Source organism: Eptesicus fuscus, chromosome 8, assembly GCF_027574615.1.
Source record: "Eptesicus fuscus isolate TK198812 chromosome 8, DD_ASM_mEF_20220401, whole genome shotgun sequence".
Lineage (NCBI taxonomy): Eukaryota > Metazoa > Chordata > Mammalia > Chiroptera > Vespertilionidae > Eptesicus > Eptesicus fuscus.
Genome location: NC_072480.1, coordinates 77240 through 98383, shown reverse-complemented (window position 1 = coordinate 98383; position 21144 = coordinate 77240). Strand labels below are relative to the sequence as shown.

The 21144-nt window shown below is 48.7% G+C and overlaps 2 protein-coding genes across 2 annotated transcripts in view; one reads left to right on the top strand and one right to left on the bottom strand.

Moving 5' to 3' along the window:
* The first annotated feature begins 1376 nt into the window (after nt 1-1376).
* TMEM121B (transmembrane protein 121B) lies at nt 1377-3158 on the top strand. Its single transcript, XM_008161313.3, has one exon. It carries the CDS (start codon nt 1377-1379, stop codon nt 3156-3158), a length of 1782 nt encoding a protein of 593 aa, XP_008159535.2.
* A 6077-nt stretch (nt 3159-9235) lies between these two features.
* Nucleotides 9236-21144, bottom strand: part of IL17RA (interleukin 17 receptor A) — a 28833-nt gene continuing 16924 nt past the window's right edge. The window contains exons 6-13 of the mRNA XM_054720345.1: nt 20292-20339; nt 20044-20207; nt 19288-19371; nt 18888-18963; nt 17889-17903; nt 17546-17647; nt 14257-14298; nt 9236-13405 (exon numbers count right to left, since the gene is read on the bottom strand). Of these exons, the coding sequence (XP_054576320.1) occupies nt 11898-13405; nt 14257-14298; nt 17546-17647; nt 17889-17903; nt 18888-18963; nt 19288-19371; nt 20044-20207; nt 20292-20339 (2039 nt within the window). The 3' untranslated portion in view covers nt 9236-11897. The remainder of the gene's footprint in view (nt 13406-14256; nt 14299-17545; nt 17648-17888; nt 17904-18887; nt 18964-19287; nt 19372-20043; nt 20208-20291; nt 20340-21144) is intronic.

Here is a 21144-nt window from a genome sequence, read left to right as displayed (position 1 = left end):
CCCTTATTCAAGAGGCAGGTTTAGTGGCAAGCCCTGCGCAACCAACTACTGCGGTTCCACTGATCCCTTCCCTCAGACTGTATGGTGTCTAGGAAGATGATCCTAGCAGCAGAAGGTTTAAGGAAGTCAGGAAACATGCAGTCTGAGGTATGTGGAGGATGAGGGAGCAGGCAAATTTCCAGCCTTGCTTTGATGTGGCTGGGATGTTTGCATTATACATGAGCCTCATCTTTTTTTTCAAACCCCAACTGCTCTAGTCATTTTTTTCTCCCCTAACTCCCTGAAGGTATAACTCTACCTGCTGCCTTCCAGCCCAGTCGTGGACTGAGTTCATGGGGGTGAGTCAGTATGAGTACCGTGCTTGTAGGTGCAGAACCACTATACCTTCTGTCCACCCTGGCAGGTTGTAACATTCACCATCACCCACTTTGAGCCTTTGTTTTTTCAAGGTACCCATACCTATAAATGCCTCTTTGTTTTCCTTTCTGCTAGATACATCTTCCTATTGTTTCCAATTCAATAATTATTTTACCTGCTCTGTCTTCCCAAGCAGTTATATACAGAGAACTACTCCATTCTCTGGAAATTGGGACCTCCCCAAGGTGGCTCACTGAACCCAATGCAGGACACATGAATATGTAGAAATACATGTCTGCGGCTGCTGTTTCTGGTCTTTTTAGTCAGAAAGCCCTGACTGCTCTATTAGTTTTTAAGCGCCTTAAAGAGAGGTAGGCTGGTGTGGTGGAAAGGGCACTAGACAGCATAGAGGCCAAAGCTGCCCTAATTCCTGCAAAAGAAACTGCTGACTGGGAATAGAGGCCTGAACCTGTCACCTCAGCCTGGTGCTGGGAGGCATGGTCTATACTGAGACCAAGGCCATGTGGTCACTAACCACTAATGCTCCAGGAGTTCTGCTGGTGGGGCCTTGAAGAATCTTCTCCAGGAATCCTATGCTTCCTTTAGGTTCCCCCAGCACTGATCCCTCCCTTCCCTTCCCTATCCCTCCTCCTAGTGATAGCTACCTCCTCCTCCCCTCTCATCCTCCTGGTCCACGGTGCTTCCCATCCCAACGGCTCTCTCTCTCTCCCTTTTCTTCCAGTTGATGCAGCCAGCCATGCTTTCTCCAGTCTCTCCTCCTACTCCCTCCCCGCCTTGAATCCAGTCCTGGTTTCCCTGAAGCCAGCCTCCCTTTCCTTTTTGCCCCTCCTCCCTCCTCCCTGCAAGTGGCTACTTGGGGAGGTGGTATCAGCTGGTCACCATCCCAAGCTGGCCCAGTCCGGGCGACTCCAGTCCAGATCTCGCTGCTGCCACACCCAGGTAGGACTCCAGAAGCTGGGGAGGCGGGCAGGGTACAGCTGGCAGCCTCCGGGAGGACAATGCACCCAGCTCTTGGCCATCCCCGTTCGGTCTCTGTCTTGTCCTCGTCCAGCTCCGTCCTGCGGCTCCCAGCCGCCACCGGGTCGCAGTCCTTCTTCCTCCAGGGAGGTTTCCCTCGTGGCAGGAGAGGCTCCGGTGACAGCAGCACCAACACCAGCGCCGGTACCAGCCAGGGGGAAAGCAGCGGCGGGGGCAGCGGTTCCCCCAGCAGCAGCACAGGTGCAGAGCGGGAGGACAACCCCAACCAGAGCGTCAGTATAAGCAAACCACTGGTTCCCACGGCCGCCACTGCCGGGATCGCAGGACCCCTAGCCCCAAACGCTGACCCAGCCGCGCGTGTTTCTTTCTCCTCCTCGGCCGCCACCCCCTCCTCCACGCCCACCTACTCCTGCAGCATGACAGCAGCGGACGTCAGTGGGAGTGCTGCCAGGGGCATCTTCTGTGGGGGTGCTGCCGGGAGCGTTGGGGGCCCCGGGGTCCGCTTGGCTGGGGTTACCAGTGGCGCAGGGACTAGCAGCGGCGCCTCCTGCTGTTCGTGCTGCTGCTGCTGTAACCGCAAGGCCCCGGCCCCGCCAGACCACAGAGGTCAGCATCGCAGTGGGGACTGCGCCCCCAGTTCGGGGTGTCGTTGGGGCTACCAGGCACTGTCCGTGGTGCTGCTTTTGGCACAGGGAGGGCTACTAGACCTGTACCTCATCGCAGTCACCGACCTGTACTGGTGTTCCTGGATTGCCACCGACCTGGTGGTGGTTGCGGGCTGGGCCATCTTCTTCGCCAAGAACAGCCAGGGCCGTCGGGGCAGTGCTGCGAGCCACCACCAGCACCACCATCATGCCTCGCCGCCCCTACACCTGCCCGCTGCTTCCATTGGGGCTGCGGCAGGGGTCAAGGCTCACGGTGGCCGCGGGGGCTCCGGAGGTCCAGGGGGTGGCTTAGGGGCGGCTGAGGCGGTGGGCGAGTTTGCCTTCGCCTACCTGGCCTGGCTCATCTACTCCATCGCCTTCACGCCGAAGGTGGTGCTCATCCTGGGCACGTCCATCCTGGACCTCATTGAGCTGCACGCACCGCTGGGCACCACAGGCTTCCGCCTTACTATGGCGCTGTCGGTGCCGCTGCTCTACAGCTTGGTGCGGGCCATCAGCGAGGTGGGCACTCCCCTGAGCTCAACAGGCCCCTTGATTCTGCAGCCCCAGCAACACCGCGCCTCGGGATGTTTCCTAGGCACGTGTCTAGATCTGCTTGATAGCTTCACCCTAGTGGAACTGATGTTGGAAGGCCGCGTGCCACTCCCCACACACCTTCGCTACCTGCTCATCATAGTCTACTTCCTCACCCTCTCCTCGCCTGTGCTTTGGCTGTATGAGCTCAACGCTGCAGCAGCCGCAGCTGCAGCTTTGTCCTGGGACCAAGCTCCTGGACCTGGCAGCTGCAGTCGCCTTCTGCGCCTACTGGGCGGCTGCCTGGTGGACGTGCCCTTGCTGGCGCTGCGCTGCCTCCTAGTGGTGAGCTACCAGCAGCCCCTCTCCATTTTCATGCTCAAGAATCTCTTCTTCCTTGGATGCCGTGGCCTGGAGGCCCTAGAAGGCTGTTGGGACTCTGAAAGTCCAGCTTCTTCCAGTTGGGCCAGAGGGGGCTATGGCGCTCCGCCCTCTGCCCCGCCTTCACTGCCACCTCCACCACCACCTCAGGGAGGCTCCCAGCTGAGTCACTGTATCACAGAGAACAATGAGGCAGGGGCCCATGGCTATGTCAACACCCTAGATGTGGCCTCCCAGAATTAAGGGGAATAAGGGGGGATGGGGTGGGGCTTGCTTTTCTGTTGAGAGACCTCTGCTCCCTTGTCCTCTAACCTTCTCTCACCCAGATTATATCAAGCTTTGTTTAGAGAGGTGAGTGTTGTCCAGCCTGTGTGGCTCCAGTGGTTGAGCATGGACCAGGAAGTCATGGTTCCACCCTCCATCAGGGCACGTGTCCAGGTTGAAGGCTTGATGCCCAGTAGGCGGGTGTGCAGGAGGCAGCTGATCAATGATTCTCTCTCATCATTGATGTTTCTTATCTCTCTCTCTCCCTCTTCCTTCCTCTCTAAAATCAATAAAGATATATATATTTTTAAAAAGAACAGGTAACTGTTAATAGAGTTAAGGGCTAGTGTGTCCTTTTGCACTCCTTGGGTCAAGACTGCTTGGAGGAAGACCAACAGCTAATGGTGAGGGAGGAGGGTCTACTCCCTCTATTCTCCCTTCTCCATGCCTGACCCTGATTCTCACTTCTAAGGGTCTGGATACCTCTGCTTCTTGCTTTTGCCATCTCCGCCCTAATTCCTAGCCATTGTGTGGAGAAGGGAGGAATGGAGGAAAGGAGATGCCCAGGCACAAGGTGCTGGACCTTAGGCCTTCTGTCTTGCTTAGAAGTGCCAGCTTCTTTTAGGCTGTGGTTAGTGACCATTGTCCCATGCCTTGAAATTGACTCAGAATCTACTGTCCCCTCATGTGTTTATTGGATTTATTCCAAATGGTAGATACAAAGCCTATGTCTCTATGTACATGTAGTATTGTTTTCTTATGTCCACCTTGTGGCCCGTTGCAATCAGTAGGAGACCTGGGGAGGCCCAGCCCACTATACATACCACCACCCTCCTTGTTCCTACCTAAACTTGTGGCAATAAATTCCCAGAAAGAGCTGGGCTCCTGGCAGCTGCCCAGTTTCTCTTCTTCAAGAAAGAAGCTCACCCAGGATCTTCCTCAATCCTATTCCTCTCTCCTCAGCTTATGGGGCGGAGAGTGTCAGAGAGTTCATATTCTGAGGACCAAACTGCACCCTTTCTCGGGTGAATGGGCATTTCTACCTCCATGCTTTTGACTTTCATTGCATCACGCACTGATGCTGCTTGCAAAAAAATAAAGACAAAATACTTGGAAGTTGCATTCAACATGGTCACTAGATCCAGGTGGGATTTTGATGTCAAGGTAGTTACAAAGTCTGTAGTATCAGCCATTGGCTTGCCTGTCTCTCTCCCTATGCATTCATATCTCTTTTCCCAAGGTTTGTTGCTGGCTTGGTCAGATCTTGGCTCAGAACAGCACCCTTGGTGGGGTTCCTGGATAGATGTGAAGTTGGGTCTCTCATGGGCCCACCTGCCCTCTAGAAAGTTTTGTGAAGACCAGAAATGGTGGTGGTGACTTTTGTCTTTTGCTCTGTTAAGAGAATCTCCAGGGAAAATGCAGGCTTCATGGAATAGGATAGGCAAACCCACCAGTCTTTCTTTCTGGTATTCCTCTTGTTGAGGTTGATGAGAAGGGACATCCAGGGGTTTCCCACTAATAGTCTTATTGTGGGCATCACTCTTGGAATCTTGGAAATAAGATAAGTATTTTTAGGAGAGGTAAGAGTGCAATTGGGAGCAAATCCAGGAAATATTCTCCTCCACCCCACAATAGGGTAGAGGGGTGAAATTGTAAGAATTTTTGTTTCCGCTTCACTTTGTTATGCTCAGGAAGTTTTGTGTGGTGTAGTAAACCCTGGACAAAGGATCAGAAAAATCATGGATTGTAGTTTTGACTGTCACTTTTGCTTTCTAGGCCTCAGTTTTTTTACATGGGGTCACTTTCTCCCAACTTTTTTGGGGGCTTGTTGACAGAAGACACCCATGTGGACAGACACAAGAGGGGCTCATGGATTAACCAGATACTCTCACAAAAGAGAAAAAATGTGTATACTCAATGTACTATCATGCTTCCAACCGCTAACCGTATCAGGTCTAACATAAACTGGTGGAATTTTGCAGCTAATTGTTTCCTCCTCTGTCTTTTCTCCTTTCCCTATTGACTCCTCTTCTTTCCCTTTGAATTTCATGTGCTCAGTTCTAGGGCCTAGATCCTGGGTGGGCCCCAATTGCTGCTTCCTCTGTTTCCACATTCTCCCTCCAGCTTTGTTGCTTCCTGCTAGCTACCTAATCTCAGTGAATGTGAAAGGACTTTGCATCTGAGCTATGTGCCAGCCCCTGGCTGGTCCCCTACCCCACCCCCTTTTTACTGTTTGGATGGTATTCTCCCCACTGAATGACTGTAAAATCTCTGAGTGCTTTTGGTTTTCTGGTGGGAGGCTGTGATAGGTTCCCATGAGCCGCCACTTCCCTAGGTACATCAAGAAACTGATAGATGGGGGGATAAGGACACATATGTAATATCTTGATCAATAAAGAAAAAATAAACAGAAAGTTAAAAAAAATAAAACTGATAGCAATTGGGCCAATTTTGGTAGATTTGTCTGCCCCCACATATCTCCCCCCCTCCGCCCCCACTCCCTAGCCATCCTCTTCCAAATATTTGATGCAAGCACCTTGTGTTCAGAGTCAGTCCCTCCCTTCCTTCTGGTATATTTTCCTTGAGTGCTTTTACTTACTTTCCTTGTCCCATTCACAAGAAGAAATTACCCATAAAGCTTCATTTTTCTCGCCTTCTAGGGGCATCTGCATTGTGGGAGTCAAATTGGAGATGTTCTCCATGGTTAGAAAAACAGGAGTGCACTTTCTCCTAAGGTTGAGGGGAAGCGCAGTTCACAGCCAGGAACCCAGGTTCAGAATTCACATTGCCTGCTTCTAACATTTAAGCAAGTAAGCATGTCCTCGCTCTGAGCCACTGACAGCTTACCTGTTTTAAAAAGGGGTTGGGCCGAAACTGGTTTGGCTCAGTGGATAGAGCGTCGGCCTGCGGACTCAAGGGTCCCAGGTTCGATTCCGGTCAAGGGCATGTACCTTGGTTGCGGGCACATCCCCAGTGGCGGGTGTGCAAGAGGCAGCTGATCGATGTTTCTCTCTCATCGATGTTTCTAACTCTCTATCCCTCTCTCTTCCTCTCTGTAAAAAATCAATAAAATATAAAATTGAAAAAAAAATAAATAAAAAGGGGTTGGACTAGACCCTCTGAAGTCTGGTCTAATTTAACAGGTCCTGACTCTGATTTCATGTGCTTTTGTGGAAGAGCTAGCTGGCAGTTAGAGCCTGGAAGAGGGGAAGTGGCACCTCACTAGCATTTATCAGGCCCCCCTCCTTCTCTTTTTAAAAATAAAACCAGCTTCTGTTCTGAAAATAAAGACTTGAGACTTATGACAAACTTCCTGCGTGAATCTTTCCTGTCCAGGTTTCCTTACTAAATTCTTAAATGTCACTGTGACATTTGTTACCATTGTACATATTTGTGTTAACGTTATGAGTAAACCTTGGTTATTTCCTCCTAGTGGCATGCTATTCAGGGAGGCAGTGTGGCTTTGGCCTTGACCTGGTGTCTAGCCAGGTTTTCTGTAGGCAGAATTAACAGAGATGCAGCCTGTGAGTGATTTCCCCAGCTATCCAGAGCTTTCTTTCCCATTTTTTTTTTTTCTAAAAATAACTTACCAAAGGGGAAAAGACTGAGAACTAATTTTTAAATACTTTGCCCTTCTCTATTACTCTTGCCCCTTCAGAAGCATGAATCCTTATGTATGAATGAGAACAAAGCCATGTTTTTGTTTTGTTTGTTATTACTTTGTGAAGTCTAAGACAGAACATAGAGTCTGAACAAAAATAAAATTATAGTTTGTTGTTGTTGTTTTTCTTTAGCACAGAGACAGCCAGCACTATTCAAACCACTCTGCGTTGTTGCCCTATGATGCTCTGGCTGTTCCAAAGTTACAGAGCCTGGTCACAAGCTTTCTTTGCCTCCAATTTGCTATGCCTTTGGGTTCTCATCTGACCTCCTGGAACATTTTCATTCTTTATAAAACAGGAACAACATTACCTACTTCACAAGGCTGTGGTAAGAATTAAATGAGGTGACATGTGCAAAAATATTTCTTTTTCTGAAGACATTTATAATCATAATGAGGGGACAAAATTTACACAGGAAAGAATTATAGCACAACATAAGGCCATACCTTCATTCCTTCCTAAATCTAGATGTAAAATAAGTTGATTAATTTGACTAAGCATGTTACAAATATTTATACATTTCTCATAGTTAAGCATGCAAGCTCTCATTGATTTTGGTCAGCTAGAGCATATATGAGGCATTTTGGGAAAAGTGAAGAAGTGTAAGCATGATCTAGTTATGAGTGGCCTTGCCTGAGGGGTTGAGCCTGACCCTGCACTTCTGGCCCTAATGAGGAGCATGGAACTATATCCTGTGCTTGATTGTATCAGGCCCTTGATGCACATTGTGTTATTTCATTCTCACAGCCACCTCAAACTAGCTTCATTTCCATTTCCAGAGAAGCTTGCTGAAATGCCACACCATAGTCAGGAAGGGATCCAGATTTGAATCCAGGTGTGTCTGCTTTCAAAATCTGTATCCCAAGTAGCCTTCAGACTTCAGCTGTTAACAGGTTGAACTTATCCTTCATTAAAGCTGTGCAGTTCTGGCTAAAAAGCAGGGGCTAGTTTTCATATTCTGTGTGCCATGGAAGAAGCATTGAGCAAGACAACTGGTGAGACACCATGAGTGTGCAGGCAAAAGTAGGGGCCAGCCAATTTTGCCTCCCTTTCCCCTTTCTGCTCTCTCAACCTCTCAGGGCACTAAAATCTTCTTCCTCTCTATTCAGAAAGGAAGGATGCAGTAAATTAATTTATATTAAAGTATTAATAACTTAAGGGGCCATTCCTCCTAGGAAATGAATCTAGGTACCTGGGTAGAGAGCAGGCATATTGGACAAGATTTCTTTGTATCCTTCAAATCATGGGAGAGGATGAACATCTCATCTATGTTCCTCTAACAGGCAAGCTGGCTCAGTAGGGTGCCCCGCTTGCCTTAACCAACCTAAATTGACAGGATGAGAGTGTGGACCCAGTGCCAAGATCTAGGAGCAGCAGTAGGGCATGGAGAGCTCGGGAGAGGCCAAAAGAAAGGAGATGGACCTAGAAGCCATTTAGGAGCGATGTTGGAAGCACTGAGTGGGAAACAGACATTGGACAAAGGTCCCATCTGGCAGAAAGCAATGGGGTACAACTTCACAGCCTATACCTATGGGCTGGGGGCAGTTGCTTTATTTTATAGTCTTCTATAACATAATATATATTGTTTCTATTTTCCCCAAATGAGCACGTTTGCTCAGACAACGCATTTGCTGAGCTCTTAATATATGCCAAGTATTGGGTCACATATTACTTTTATAATCTGAAAAGGTAAACATATGGTTAAAAAAAAAGCAGTAGCAAGAGGAAAGATAATCAGTACCATGGGTTCATAAACTGCTCTGGCCCAGAATCAGGTTAGAGCTCTTCTCCTTGCTCAGAGGCAAAGAGACCTAAAGACACCCCTGGACTCCTTAGAAAGGCAGCAGTGTGGGAAGGGTGGAAATGCCTGGACCAATCTGGTTATGGCTATGGTGTGTCCAGTGTTTTCTGGTGTAGGACACCACCTAAGTGCTTCACAGGTATGTTTCATCCACTCCTCACAAGAACTCTGTGAGGTAGGAATTCCTGCTGTACCCATTTTAGAGACAAGATGAGACCTGTGAACCCTGACAAAAAAAGACACCCACTAAGAAAGTCTCCTAAACAGTATGGCGTTTCCTCAAAAACTTAAAAATGGAACTGCCATTTGACCCAGTAATCCCACTTCTAGGAATATATCCTAAGAAAACAGAAACCCCAATCAGAAAGGATATATGCACCCCTATGTCCACAGCAGCACAATTTACAATAGCTAAGATTTGACAACAGCCTAAATGCCCATCAGCAGATGAGTGGATTAGAAAACTATGGTACATCTACACAATGGAATACTAGGCTGCCATAAAAAGAAGGAATTCTTACCATTTGCATCAGCATGGATGGAACTGGAGAGCATTATGCTAAGTGAAATAAGCCAGTCAGTGAAAGAAAAAATACCACATGATCTCACTCATTTATGGATAATTAAGAACATTAAAACCTGGTGAACAAAAAGATACAGAGGCAGAGAAGCATTGAACAAACTGTCAAATTACAGCGGGAAGGCTGGCGGGCAGAGAGGAAGGCAAGAGATCACCTGAAGGACTTGCATGCATGCATATAAGTATAACCAATGGACACAAGACACTAGGGTGGTGGGGTGAGGGCATGTGCCGGCGGGTAGGGGAGCCTGGGGGAAGGTCAATTGGGGCGAAAAAAGGAGACATATGTACTACTATTTGTAATATTTAAACAATAAAAAAATAAAATAATGTCTCCTAGTGGCTAACTGGGCTAAAACAAAAACAAAAATAGCCTAGCAGCCATTTCTACACAGGGGCCTTTTACACAAACTATACTTAAAGGAGAAGCCTGCACTGAACTGCCTGTTTGCATGGTTTCTGCCATGTGAATCAGCCCTTATAAAAGCTCCTGGAATCCTATTTTAACCAATAAGACAGGTTTTTCCACATCCAATTGGAGCTAACAGCTCTGACCAACCAGAGTGGCTCTATTCTGACCATCAGGGCAGTGCCTTCTGGACCAATCAAACTGGGAGGATATGAAGTCCTCATTTGCATGAGGACAGATGAATCAGGGGTCAGGGGTGGGGACTTCTATCTATATAAGCCAGCTCCTCTCTGGTTCTGAAAGTGTAACTTTCCCTCCACCAAGACTGAGTCTCCTTGGCTGAGCTAAACACCAAAGATGTCTTGCTGGAGCAGAGAGCAGGCCAAAGCAGAATGGAGCAAAGCAAAGCAGTACAGCACAAAGCAGACCTGCACAGAGCAGAGCTATCTGGCCCAAGAAGGGCCTGGCCCCAGAACTGTCCTATAGCTGTCCTGTATCACAATTGAGCTGTTTTGCACTGAATCAAGTTTCTTTCTTCACCACACCACAAATTAGAGAGTCCTGTTGCTGTTGAATTGGGGCCAATGGTGATCAAGAGTTGGCAGGCTTAAGGAAGATATCTTGATTTAAGTCATTTGGCTGGCAAGCAGCAGAGCCAGGGGCCTGTTTGTGTTAACTGTTGTCGGCCTTCTTTTAAGGACACTCACTCTCCAATACACCTTACTTGAGGCCCAGGGCCAGGGCTGCAAGGCCAGCTCTGCATTTTACTCTGAGTTCAGGTATACTTGGGCCCCTACTGTCTTGAAGATCCTGGAGCAGAACAGACTGGCTCAACCCCTGACTTTTTTGGGAAGAACACCAATTGCTGGGCCTAAAGGTCACAGAATAAAACTCACCCATAGTACAGCTTCTTTTCCCTTATGCCTTATTTAATACTCAAAGATCAGCAGGAAATAAGTGAAAGCCATCATACCCTGGCATTCGGAGATCCCAGCTCAAATTACTATATGAATGTTTAAGTGACTGAACATACCCCCTCAAAACTGAAACACGGCTGAGGGCCTTCCTAGGCAGAGAAACTGGTTTATAAAAGTATAAGCAACACTACATCAAGCAATGTCCAGACTGCACATCATCTAATTATACACCCCCCTCACTAGGATCAAGACAGCTGCCAGAAAAAACTTATGGAAATCCACCCAAAGTTCAGAGGCTTGCATTGGACAGCAGTCACAGGCAGCTGCTCCCCTTCATGTTTTGGTCACAAGGTTGGCTTCTTCCCACCTGGAGCCACCTCTGCTACAGTCTATTTAGGAGCAGAGCCAGAGAGGTGGGAGAGTCATAGGTTGGAGGACATCTGTTCTTGGAGGGGCTCTTCTGGGCAAAGCAGGATTTTATTTAGCTATGGTTCAAAATAATACAAAAAGAAAGGCCTGGCTTGCTTTATACAAATTCTTGAAGCTCTTGGCATTTGGCTGACAACAAACACCACACTCTGATTGACAGAATTTCCAGCACTACGGTGACTAGTGTGAGATTTGGGGGCTCTAGGGTCCCAGTAAAAAAAATTAAGGAAGATAAAAATCAAGATGTCTATATTTTAAAGGTATCATTTCACATATGAATATCCTATATAATAAAGAGGCAATATGCAAATTGACCATCACACCCTCGCATAAGATGGCCGCAGCCATGTGGTCACAAGAAGGCTGCCACGAGATGGCCTACAGGGGAGGGCAGCTGGGGGGACCAGGCCTGCAGGGGAGGGCAGTTGGGGGAGGGACCAGGCCTACAGGGGAGGGCAATTGGGAATGACCAGGCCTGCAGAGGAGGGCAGTTGGGGGCAACCAGGTTGGCAGGGGAGGGCAGTTGGGGGGGACCAGGTCTGCAGGGAAAGGCAGTTAGGGGTGACCAGGCTGGCAGGGGAGGGCAGTTAGGGGTGACTGGGCCGGCAGGGAAGGGCAGTTGGGGGTGACTGGGTCAGCAGGGGAGCAGTTAGGCATTGATCAGGCTGGCAGGGCAGTGGTTAGGGAGTGATCAGGCTGGCAGGCAGAAGCGGTTAGGGGCAATCAGGCAGGCAGGCAGGCAAGCGGTTGGGAGCCAGCAGTCCCGGATTGTGAGAGGCATCCCAGATTGGAGAGGGTGCAGGCTGGGCTGAACGACACCCCCACCAAGTGCATGAATTTTGTGCACTTAGGCCTCTAGTATATACATATAGAGACACACATGTACACTCCCTTCTCTCAATGCTCTTGTCTAGGAGGCACTATGTAACTGGCCTCTCTGGTTTCATATTGTCCCAGCCAGAGTTATTCTGAAGCTCTTGGAAGAAAAGCTGTCGCTGGAGGCTTCTCAGGCTCTTCAGGGCCTCATGAGAGAGTTGCTTGGCAGACTTTCCCAGGTTCTGCTTTGTTTCCTCTTCCTCCATTTCCACCAGTCCATCAGGGGGTTGTGGGGAGCTCCTGGAGATGTAGCCCTGGTCAGACTGCACTGACTCCCACTGCCCCTCTCCATAGGGTATGTATCGGTCTTTGAAGACCACCACAGGTCTCTCCCATCCCTCAGGGGTCTGGTAGCTCAGACTTTCCTGGGAGAGTGAGAGCATCAAGCCTTCAAGCTGCCCCCTTTCATCCTCTGAGAGGTGGTCTGGTGATGCCATAGGGGTGCTACAGAGAGGTGGGTCCTCTGAGTCCATGGGGAGGAAGAGGACACTGTTCTGCTGAGGGTCACAGCATTCCAGCAGTGGGCAGGCCTCATCTCCTTCCACAATGGCCAACTGACTGGCTGTGCTGCTCCTAATAGCAGGAGGGGCAGGTACCACATCTTGAGTGGGAGGGACAGCCTTCAGGGGGAGCACCATGGTGTGAAGGGTTTGGGCCACCAGCTGCCCCTGGGGCTGAAGCTTAGGTTGTAGCCTGGCCACTTCTCTGCCTTCCTCAGTGATGAGCAGTGCCACCACCAGGTGGCCCTCAGCAGCAGGCTCCTGCACCAGGGGCTCCTGCTTCACAATCCCTCTTCCAGGTGGCAGTAGCCACTCTGCAGACACCTCTTCATTCAGGGACGGGGTATCCTGGTCATCTGCTGAGCAGAGGTTCTCACGCTCAAACCAATCAGGGCACTGAGCCTGCCACTCTCTGAACCTCTCCACAGCTTCCTTGAGCTGCCAGCCACTGGGATTCTGCAGGTAATTCTCCCCTGTGAGCTCCCCAACACGGTGCATCCGGCCAGGTTCATACATCTCCAGGTCCTGAATCCGGAAGTAAACCTCCTCAAATCTGTCCATGAGTGGGTACCTAGAAGTGATGTTGAAGAGGTCTGGGATATCACTCTCACTGCTGATGTCACTAAAGTAGCATATGATGTAGGTGCCAAAGCAGGCTGGCTTCTTGAAATCTGGCAGGATCATGTTCATGGCTGCTGTGAAAAGGTCCCCAGCAAGCTTCTGGTGGTCACATCGAAGCTGGACAGCAGGCTCCTCCCAGCCAAGTATGGCCTGCCACTTGGCCCGGGTACCTCGGGAACACAGGATGATGATCTTGGAATTGCTCTCTACCATCTCCTGCTTCTGCCGGCCCACCCAGCTCATGACCCCCATCTCTGAGATGATCTGCTCCTCCAGCAGGTCGAGGGTCACTTCAATAGCACAGACAGTAAGCAGGAACTGAGCGAACTTTAGGACCACATCCACAAAGAGAGGGTGGTCAGCGGAGTAGACAATCCAAACCTTTCTGGGCTTCAGGGGAGGGGGCATCAGGCCAGTGGTGGGCAGGACATCTGGAGGAAACAAGGCAAGCAAAGCTCACAGGTTCAGGTGTGTGTCTGTGCTGACCTTACACCACAGACCAAGGGGAGGGACCCAGACCAGGCAGAGCTTGGCTCCCTGGATTAAGAAATGCAACCGAGGTCTAGGAGTAAGCCAGATTTGCTGTTTTACCTATTTTGGCTACATGAAAAAAATCAGTCTGGTACCTTCTGGAAAAAAGAATCTCTCACATTTCTATCTGGCCTTCAGCCTATGTAAGTTTATCAAAAAGAAAAAAACAGAAACAAAGACCTGACTATGGAACAGGGATGGCCTCTTTTTTAAAAAATTAAATTTTTATTGATTTCAGAGAGGAAGGGACAGGGAGAAAGAGATAGAAACATCAATGATGAGAATCCCTGATTGGCTGCCTCCTGCACATCCCCTACTGGGGATCAAGACCATAACCCTGACTAGGAATTGAATCCGGCACCTCTTGGCCCATTGGACAACACTCAATCCACTGAGCCACCACAGCCGGGCCAGGGATGACCTTTTTTTTTTCACAAAATATGGTTGGTACCTTACCTCCTTTCCTTGTCCAAGTGATTTAAAAAACTTTTGACCCAGCCATGCCATTTAAGGTGGCCTCTTTGGGGATGAGGTCTTCTGAAGGGACTCAGGAGTTACACTGCAGAAGGTGACCCACCCATTATCTCAGGAGAACCCTCCATCACATCTTTAATAATAAACACACACCTTCTCTCTCATCATTGATGTTTCTATTTCTTTCTTCCTCTCCCTTCCTTTCTGGAATCAATAAAAATATATTAAAAAATAAACATACGCTAAACCCAGCATACCCACACCAGGAAATACTGACCTGTGTCTCTGTTGTCATTGCCATAGTTTTCATGATGAGACCCTGAAATAAAAAACATCATAGTTCTTTTGAAAAACTAGGGACTAACTCACAGCGGCATCTGACAGAGGAGTGCTGCCCCACCCCTAACAAAGAGCAACTTATAAGGGAGGGCAGCCAGAGGCAGGGAGATCGTGCTGTGTGGAGTTGCTCAGATGAGAATCTCAGTCAGCCATGACAAGCTGTGAGATATGGGAAAGTCTCTGTAAAATGGGTCTGTGGTGGGTGACTAAATGAGATTGTTTATGTGTCCGACACATACTCAGTCAGCTGAAGTCACAAGTATGCTGTGGAAGGGACCCAGCCAGAACCCCTAGAATGGTGACTGAAGTACCTCATTACAGTCCTGGTTGTACTCTTCCCACAGTCTGGCCACTCCCAAGGAGACTTCTCACTCGAGGAAAAGCCCTTCCCCAGAGATGTCTTTTCGGGAAGCATAAATCTTACAATATATCTCCAAAAGTAGCCTCCAACAGGTGCATTTACATTTTCTCCTAGTTTTTTTGAAGTGAGGAAAGGAAACCAACATACTTGAGCAATTGCCCCATCAGAGATGCAATGAATGAAACTTAGTGCAGGAGTCAACTCCTTGGTGATACAGATGGGAGAAAGAGAACCCATAGATGGTCAAGGAAGACTCTTACTGTAGAGCCTTCATTTTAATCCCCACCCTTTGGGCCTCTTCCCAGAACTGTCAAAAGACAAGTCAGATAATGAGGTTTCTTTCCTATCCTTTCCTTCAGCCTGCATGTGGCACTTCAGGAAAGGTCAGAAGTGCAAAAGCAGTAATGAAACAAGAAGTCTACAGAGACTGACATCTATAGAGAATTTTATGGTTTATAAAGCACTCGCAGAGACATTTAACTCATTTCACTGCCAGTATTCCTAGGGAGGACCCTCTCCATAGGTATTCTGGTGTCTGGTTTGGTGTTCTTTCCACCACACACACAATAGTTAATACTGATTAAATAATCCTGATGAGCCTTGTAAGTATGGAAATGGCCTCCCAGATCAATGAAGGAGTCCAGGGTTGTGGAGGGGGAGGGAAAGGCCGAGTGCCCTAACCTGAAAATCCATGTTCTCTCTTTAGAACCTGGCCAGAGAGGGCTGTAGTGTGGAAGGGGGAACCAATATTTATTAACTAGAGGCCCGGTGCATGAAATTCGTGCATGGGGGGGTGTCCCTCAGCCCAGCCTGTACCCTCTCCAATATGGGACCCCTAGAGGGATGTCCGACTGCCCATTTAGGCCCGATCCCACTGGGATCGGGCCTAAATGGGCAGTTGGTTATCCCTCTCACAATCCAGGACTGCTGGCTCCCAACTGCTTGCCTGCCTGCCTTCCTGATTGTCCCTAACCGCTTCTGCCTGCCAGCCTGATCACACCCTAACCACTCCACTGTCAGCCTGATTGATGCCCAATTGCTCCCCTGCCAGCCTGTTTGCCCCCAACTTCCCTCCTCTGCCGGCCCGGTCACCCCTAACTGCCCTCCCCTGCAGGGTTGATCGCCTCCAACTTCCCTCCCTTGCAGGCCGGGTGCCTCCCAACTGCCCTCCCCTGATGGCCATCTTGTGGTGGCCATCCTGTGTCCACATGGGGGCAGGATCTTTGACCACATGGGGGCAGACATATTGTGTGTTGGAGTGGTGGTCAATCTGCATATTACTCTTTTATTAGATAGGATAGAGGCCTGGGTGCAGGAGTGCAAACCCCAGCTGGTTTGCCCTGAAGGGTGTCCCAGATAAGGGTGGGGGTTCCCTTGGGGCATGGGGCAGCCTGAGCAAGGGGCCTGTGGTGGTTTGCAGGCCAGCCACTCCCCCTGGCGACCCAAGCAGAAGCCAGGTATCTGGAATTTATTTACCTTCTACAATTGAAACTTTGTAGCCTGGAGCGGAGCCAAGCCTCCTGCATGCTCCACCGGCAGCCATTTCTGTTTGAGTTAATTCACCTTCTATAATTGAAACTTTGTAGCCTTAAGCAGAGGCCTGAGCCCAGCCAGGGTGTGCAGAAAGCTTTGCTTTTTCCGTTACCGCGGGCAACCCTGGCCTGGTCTCTCCAGCTCCGTGGCTGCCGCCATTCTGTTTGAATTTGTTTACCTTCTATAATTGAAACTTTGTAGCTTGAGTGGAGGCTTAGGCCTGTCAAGGGCAGGCAGAAAGCTTGTTTCCCTCTGTTGCCTGGGAAACCTTGCTCTCGGTGGCTGTAGCCATCTTGGTTCGATTTATTTGCATACTCACCCTGATTGGCTGGTGGGCGTTGCTTGGGTGTAGCGGAGGTATGGTCAATTTGCATATTTGTCTATTATTAGGTAGGATACCGACCAAAAAGCACCTTCCCTGCTATATCATTTAACCCATCCACAGCTGTGAGAGGGAGGCATTATGACTCTATTTTCCAAAAAAGACAACCAAATCTATGGTTTATTAAGCAACTTGCCTATGACTGCAAATCAATGAACTGGGGTACACAACCCTGTGCTCTGGTTCCCCAGAGCTTTCCCTATCATAGCATGCTGTCCCTTGTCATGCTACTCTCCCTGACCTCAGGAGTACAGTCTGGAGACTGCTGCAGGATGGGGTCGCTCAGGTTGTTCCACCTGCCTGGCTGATCATGTCTCATGCAGGAAAACTCCACTCTAATTCCTTCCAACCTGTTGACTTTTTAAAATTGATTTTAGAGAGAAGAAGCTGGGGGGAGAGAGAGAAACTGATTTGTTGTTCCACTCATTTTTGTATTCACTGGTTGATTCTTGTATGTATCTTGATCAGGGACTGAATCTACAACCTTGGCAAATCAGGCCATATCTAACCAAATGAGCTACCTGCCCACGGCCCCAACCTGTTGATTTTAATATTAATTTCAGTGGCAATAAATATAATTGTGGCTAACATGTAATAAGCAAATATGTGCCAAACTCTATGCTAAGAATCCATATGCATTATCTCATGTAATCTTTATAATTGTTTGATGATGTGGATATCATTATAATTTCCATTTTGATAAAAGAGGAGGCTTAGAGAATTAAGTAATTTTCCCAGGTGGTAAGTGATGGAGCTGGTATTTGAGCCCAGCCAGGTCAGCCTTACTGCAGGCTCTAATTGATAACAGAGGTGACATCTGTACAAATTTGAGATTGAAGGGTGCCTTCTGAGCAAAGCATTACAGAAACTGGAGTGGGAAGGGGGAGATAGGAAGAAAGAGAAGAGCAGAGGGAAAACCCCAGGATCCGCACCACAGTGTCTGCCCCTTACCAGATAGCCTCCAGGTCATGCAGAGGATCAGCAGGATGATGCAGCCCACCATCAGGATGGAGATGCCCGTGATGAAACCATACACCCACAGGGGTATGTACTCTGTGGCAAGCAGAACAGCATGATGTGGCAGGGAGGCCTGGTATGCCAGCCCTGAGGTCCTCCAGCCCCTAGGCTGGCCTCTCCGGCCTGCACCATGACATGCTGGTGATCTCACCCACCCCTGGGCAACTTTGTATGCCTGGCTCGGGACCAGGCTCAGTCAGGAACTTCTCATGTGGCCCCTGAGGAATGTCCCCTTGGGTCTCCTGCAGCACACTATGTGAAGGATCAGTGGCCTTACCTGCAATCAGGTCTGCTATAAGAAGAAAGAAAAATAGTATTTCAATTATTAACAGTAATCACCAAACCATTACTGACATTCACCGAGGACCTGCTAATGGCCGTGGCCCTATACCAACGTTTATTTATTTATTTATTTATTTGTTTGTTTGTTTGTTTGTTTGTTAATCCTCACCCGAGAATATTTTTCCATTGATTCTTAAGAGAGAGTGGAAGCGAGGGGGAGAGACAGAGAGAAATATTGATGTGAGAGAGACACATCGATTGGTGGCCTCCCACATGAGCCCTGACCAGGGTCAGGGATCAAGCCTGCAACCAAGCATGCCCTTGACCAGAACTGAACCCAGGATCTTTCAGTCCACAGGACTCTATCCATTGAGCCAAACCGGCTAGGGCTCAACCACTCTAGATACAGGTTTATCTTGATGAAATCACGTAAATGAAACACCTGAGTTTCTAGGCTACTAAGTAATGCCCCACCCTTCACTTGGCAGGCTGGGGTTTGTGTCGAAACCAGTGCAATGCCTGTTGCTTTCTGCTCAGTTTTGACTATAGCCACAAGTTAGGCCTCTGAACAGCCTCTGCCACTTCCTCGGTGTACGATCTTGGACAAGTTACATGTCTCAGCCTCAGTTTCTTCATCTATGAATCTGGGGGCAGGAGTTTCTACTTCTTGGTACTTTGGTTCACAACTTATGAAGATTTTGTTCTGTACATTGAATATAACTGTAACTCTATGACAGTAACAATCCCCATTTTTTCAGTCACAAAAGTTGAGGATCAGAAAGATTAAGTACTTTACCCAAGTCTACACAGCTAATACAAGGCAGTCGGGAGTCCAACCCAGGAGTGTCTTTCTAAAGCCCTGCATCACAGACCTGAATAACTCCAAGTTAAACTCTGCCCTCACCCTTAGGATCAGGCCAGGGTTCAGCTCAAGTTGTTGACCTTCATTTATTTCTATCCCAATTGTGTTCCAAAATAGTCATCTGCTTCCTACCTGGAATTTCTGGACAGGAAACATTCACGGAGTGTCTACGGCAGTCATTCAGACAGCTGCTAAAGAAGGGCTGGATCTATGAGACCAGAGAAGGGCAGGGAAGACAGGGACTGGGAGACACAGGACCCCATCAACGCTTTCCTGACAGAAGAGTAATGGACCCTGGCTGACTGCTTAGTATCTCAGTGTGGCAGTTAGGTGGCCACCCATCCATCATCAAGAGGAGCCCTGCCCAGGTGAGGCTGGGAGAGAAGGCCTTCCAGGCAGGGGGTCCCAGATGGTAGTGGCGTTGGGTCCTCAGAGAGAGCACCAGTCACAAACTGCCCTTCTCCCCTCCCTCATCCCTCTAGAAGGAATGCCCACCTGTGCATGCTCTCTCTGTTATATCACATTCACCCACCTGCACTTGGTGGTGGCAGCACCAATTAAAGTTTGGTAGGGTGAGCGTGACATTGGATCGCTGGCGGAAGTCCTCTCGTGTGGGCTAAAGAGAGGGGAAAGGATAGGTGAGGCTAGCTGGATGAGAGCTGGCCACAGTGCTGCAGGAATTGATGACAGCGTTCCCCACTCCTGTCAGTGTGCCTCACAAAGGCTACAAGAGAAACGCCTTCAGGTTTCTGCTCCAGGAAAACTGTTTCTCTAGTGCACCGGGCCTGTTAACTTATGAACACAGCTGGTGACAAATATTTCCCTCTTTCCATTAGCTGCTAAGGACCATGGAGACAGATCTGTGCTCACCCCCAGCAGCGTTGCATACATTTTCTGTACTGATCTCACCCTGGCTCCATCTTACTTGCCTCATCTTTATTTCCCCTTTGTCTTCATTTCCATATTTTAAAAATCTCCAAATCCTTTTTGAAATAAATAGAATAAACAAAGTGGAACAAAAAGAGAACAGCAGAGAATGTGGGAGGGAAGGACATAAAGGATGGGATGGTAAGCAGGGCAGAGACCAACTAACTACAGACATTAAGAGCAAAAGGAAACCTCAACCACAGAATCAACTACTCGTATGTATCAACTACATACCAAAGGGCACAGCACTGAGCGCTAGACTTCTGGCAATATAGTTTTGTCAGAACCAGTAAGGGGACTCTGAAGGCTTGGAGAGGTGGCTCTGAGCTATGTTTGAGGGGTTAAGAGTGGCAAGAGTTACCGCAGGTATATCCAGTATGTGTTTGAAACATCTCTGATTCTCTGTGCGTGGGAAACTGTTCAGCAGGATCTGGTAATGGGTAGATTCATCCCACAGAGTGAAGCTCACCCGCAGCCGGTAGGCTTCCAGGGTCTCCACGGTGATGTTAGGATCCCACAGGCTGCCTGCCCAGGGCACAGACATAGGCTGGGAGTGAGAAGAGGGCATGTAAATATATAAAGCTCCCCTGGCATGCCAGCCAAAGTTACCTGAACTCACACAGGGCCTGGTCATCTTCATCTTGGGGTCCTCACAGTCTGCAGACCCAGAAAAAAAATGAAACCATTAAGTCTCTGCCTTATAAAGTTTGCTCTTCTTCCAGAATGCCGATACCAAAGATAACATCAATTTCCTTCTGGGGAGCCTATTCAAGGATGGCCCCTTCAAAGCAAGCTCTAGGACTGGACTGTGGCCATTGGTCAGAGACCCCAGAGCACTGAGACTGACCTGGTTGTCTCATCCCTCCTCTATCAGGGAACTGTCTAGTTTCAAGTGTATTTATCCTGAGCTTGCTTTAGATAACCAAAGTCTTGGGCCACTTCTGTTCCATCTCTCCCCATTGCAACTTCTTCTCTAGAGTTGCCTCTGCCTTTTTACGAGGGGAGAACTTTGTTCTTTGTTCCTCCATGGCAGTGTTTCACAAACTTTCATGTGTGTAATCATCAGTAGTTTCTGATTCAGCAGGTCTGGAATGGGTCCTGAGAATCTGCATTCAATGACATTGTTGGTTCTGGGACTACCTTAAGGACCACTGCTCCATAGATATCTTCTTTTTTTTTTTTTTAATATATTTTATTGATTTTTTTACAGAGAGGAAGGGAGAGGGATAGAGAGTTAGAAACATCGATGAGAGAGACACATCGATCAGCTGCCTCTTGCACACTCCCCACCGGGGATGTGCCCGCAACCAAGGTACATGCCCTTGACCGGAATCGAACCCGGGACCCTTGAGTCCACAGGCCGACGCTCTATCCACTGAGCCAAACCGGTTAGGGCCATAGATATCTTCTTGATATCCTTCACCAATTTCCTTGACTGTAACATTTTTACTTTGTTTGTTTT

Bases quoted from the DNA above. Each gene is read 5' to 3' on its own strand.
- TMEM121B (XM_008161313.3), top strand. From the start codon at position 1,377: ATGCACCCAGCTCTTGGCCATCCCCGTTCGGTCTCTGTCTTGTCCTCG.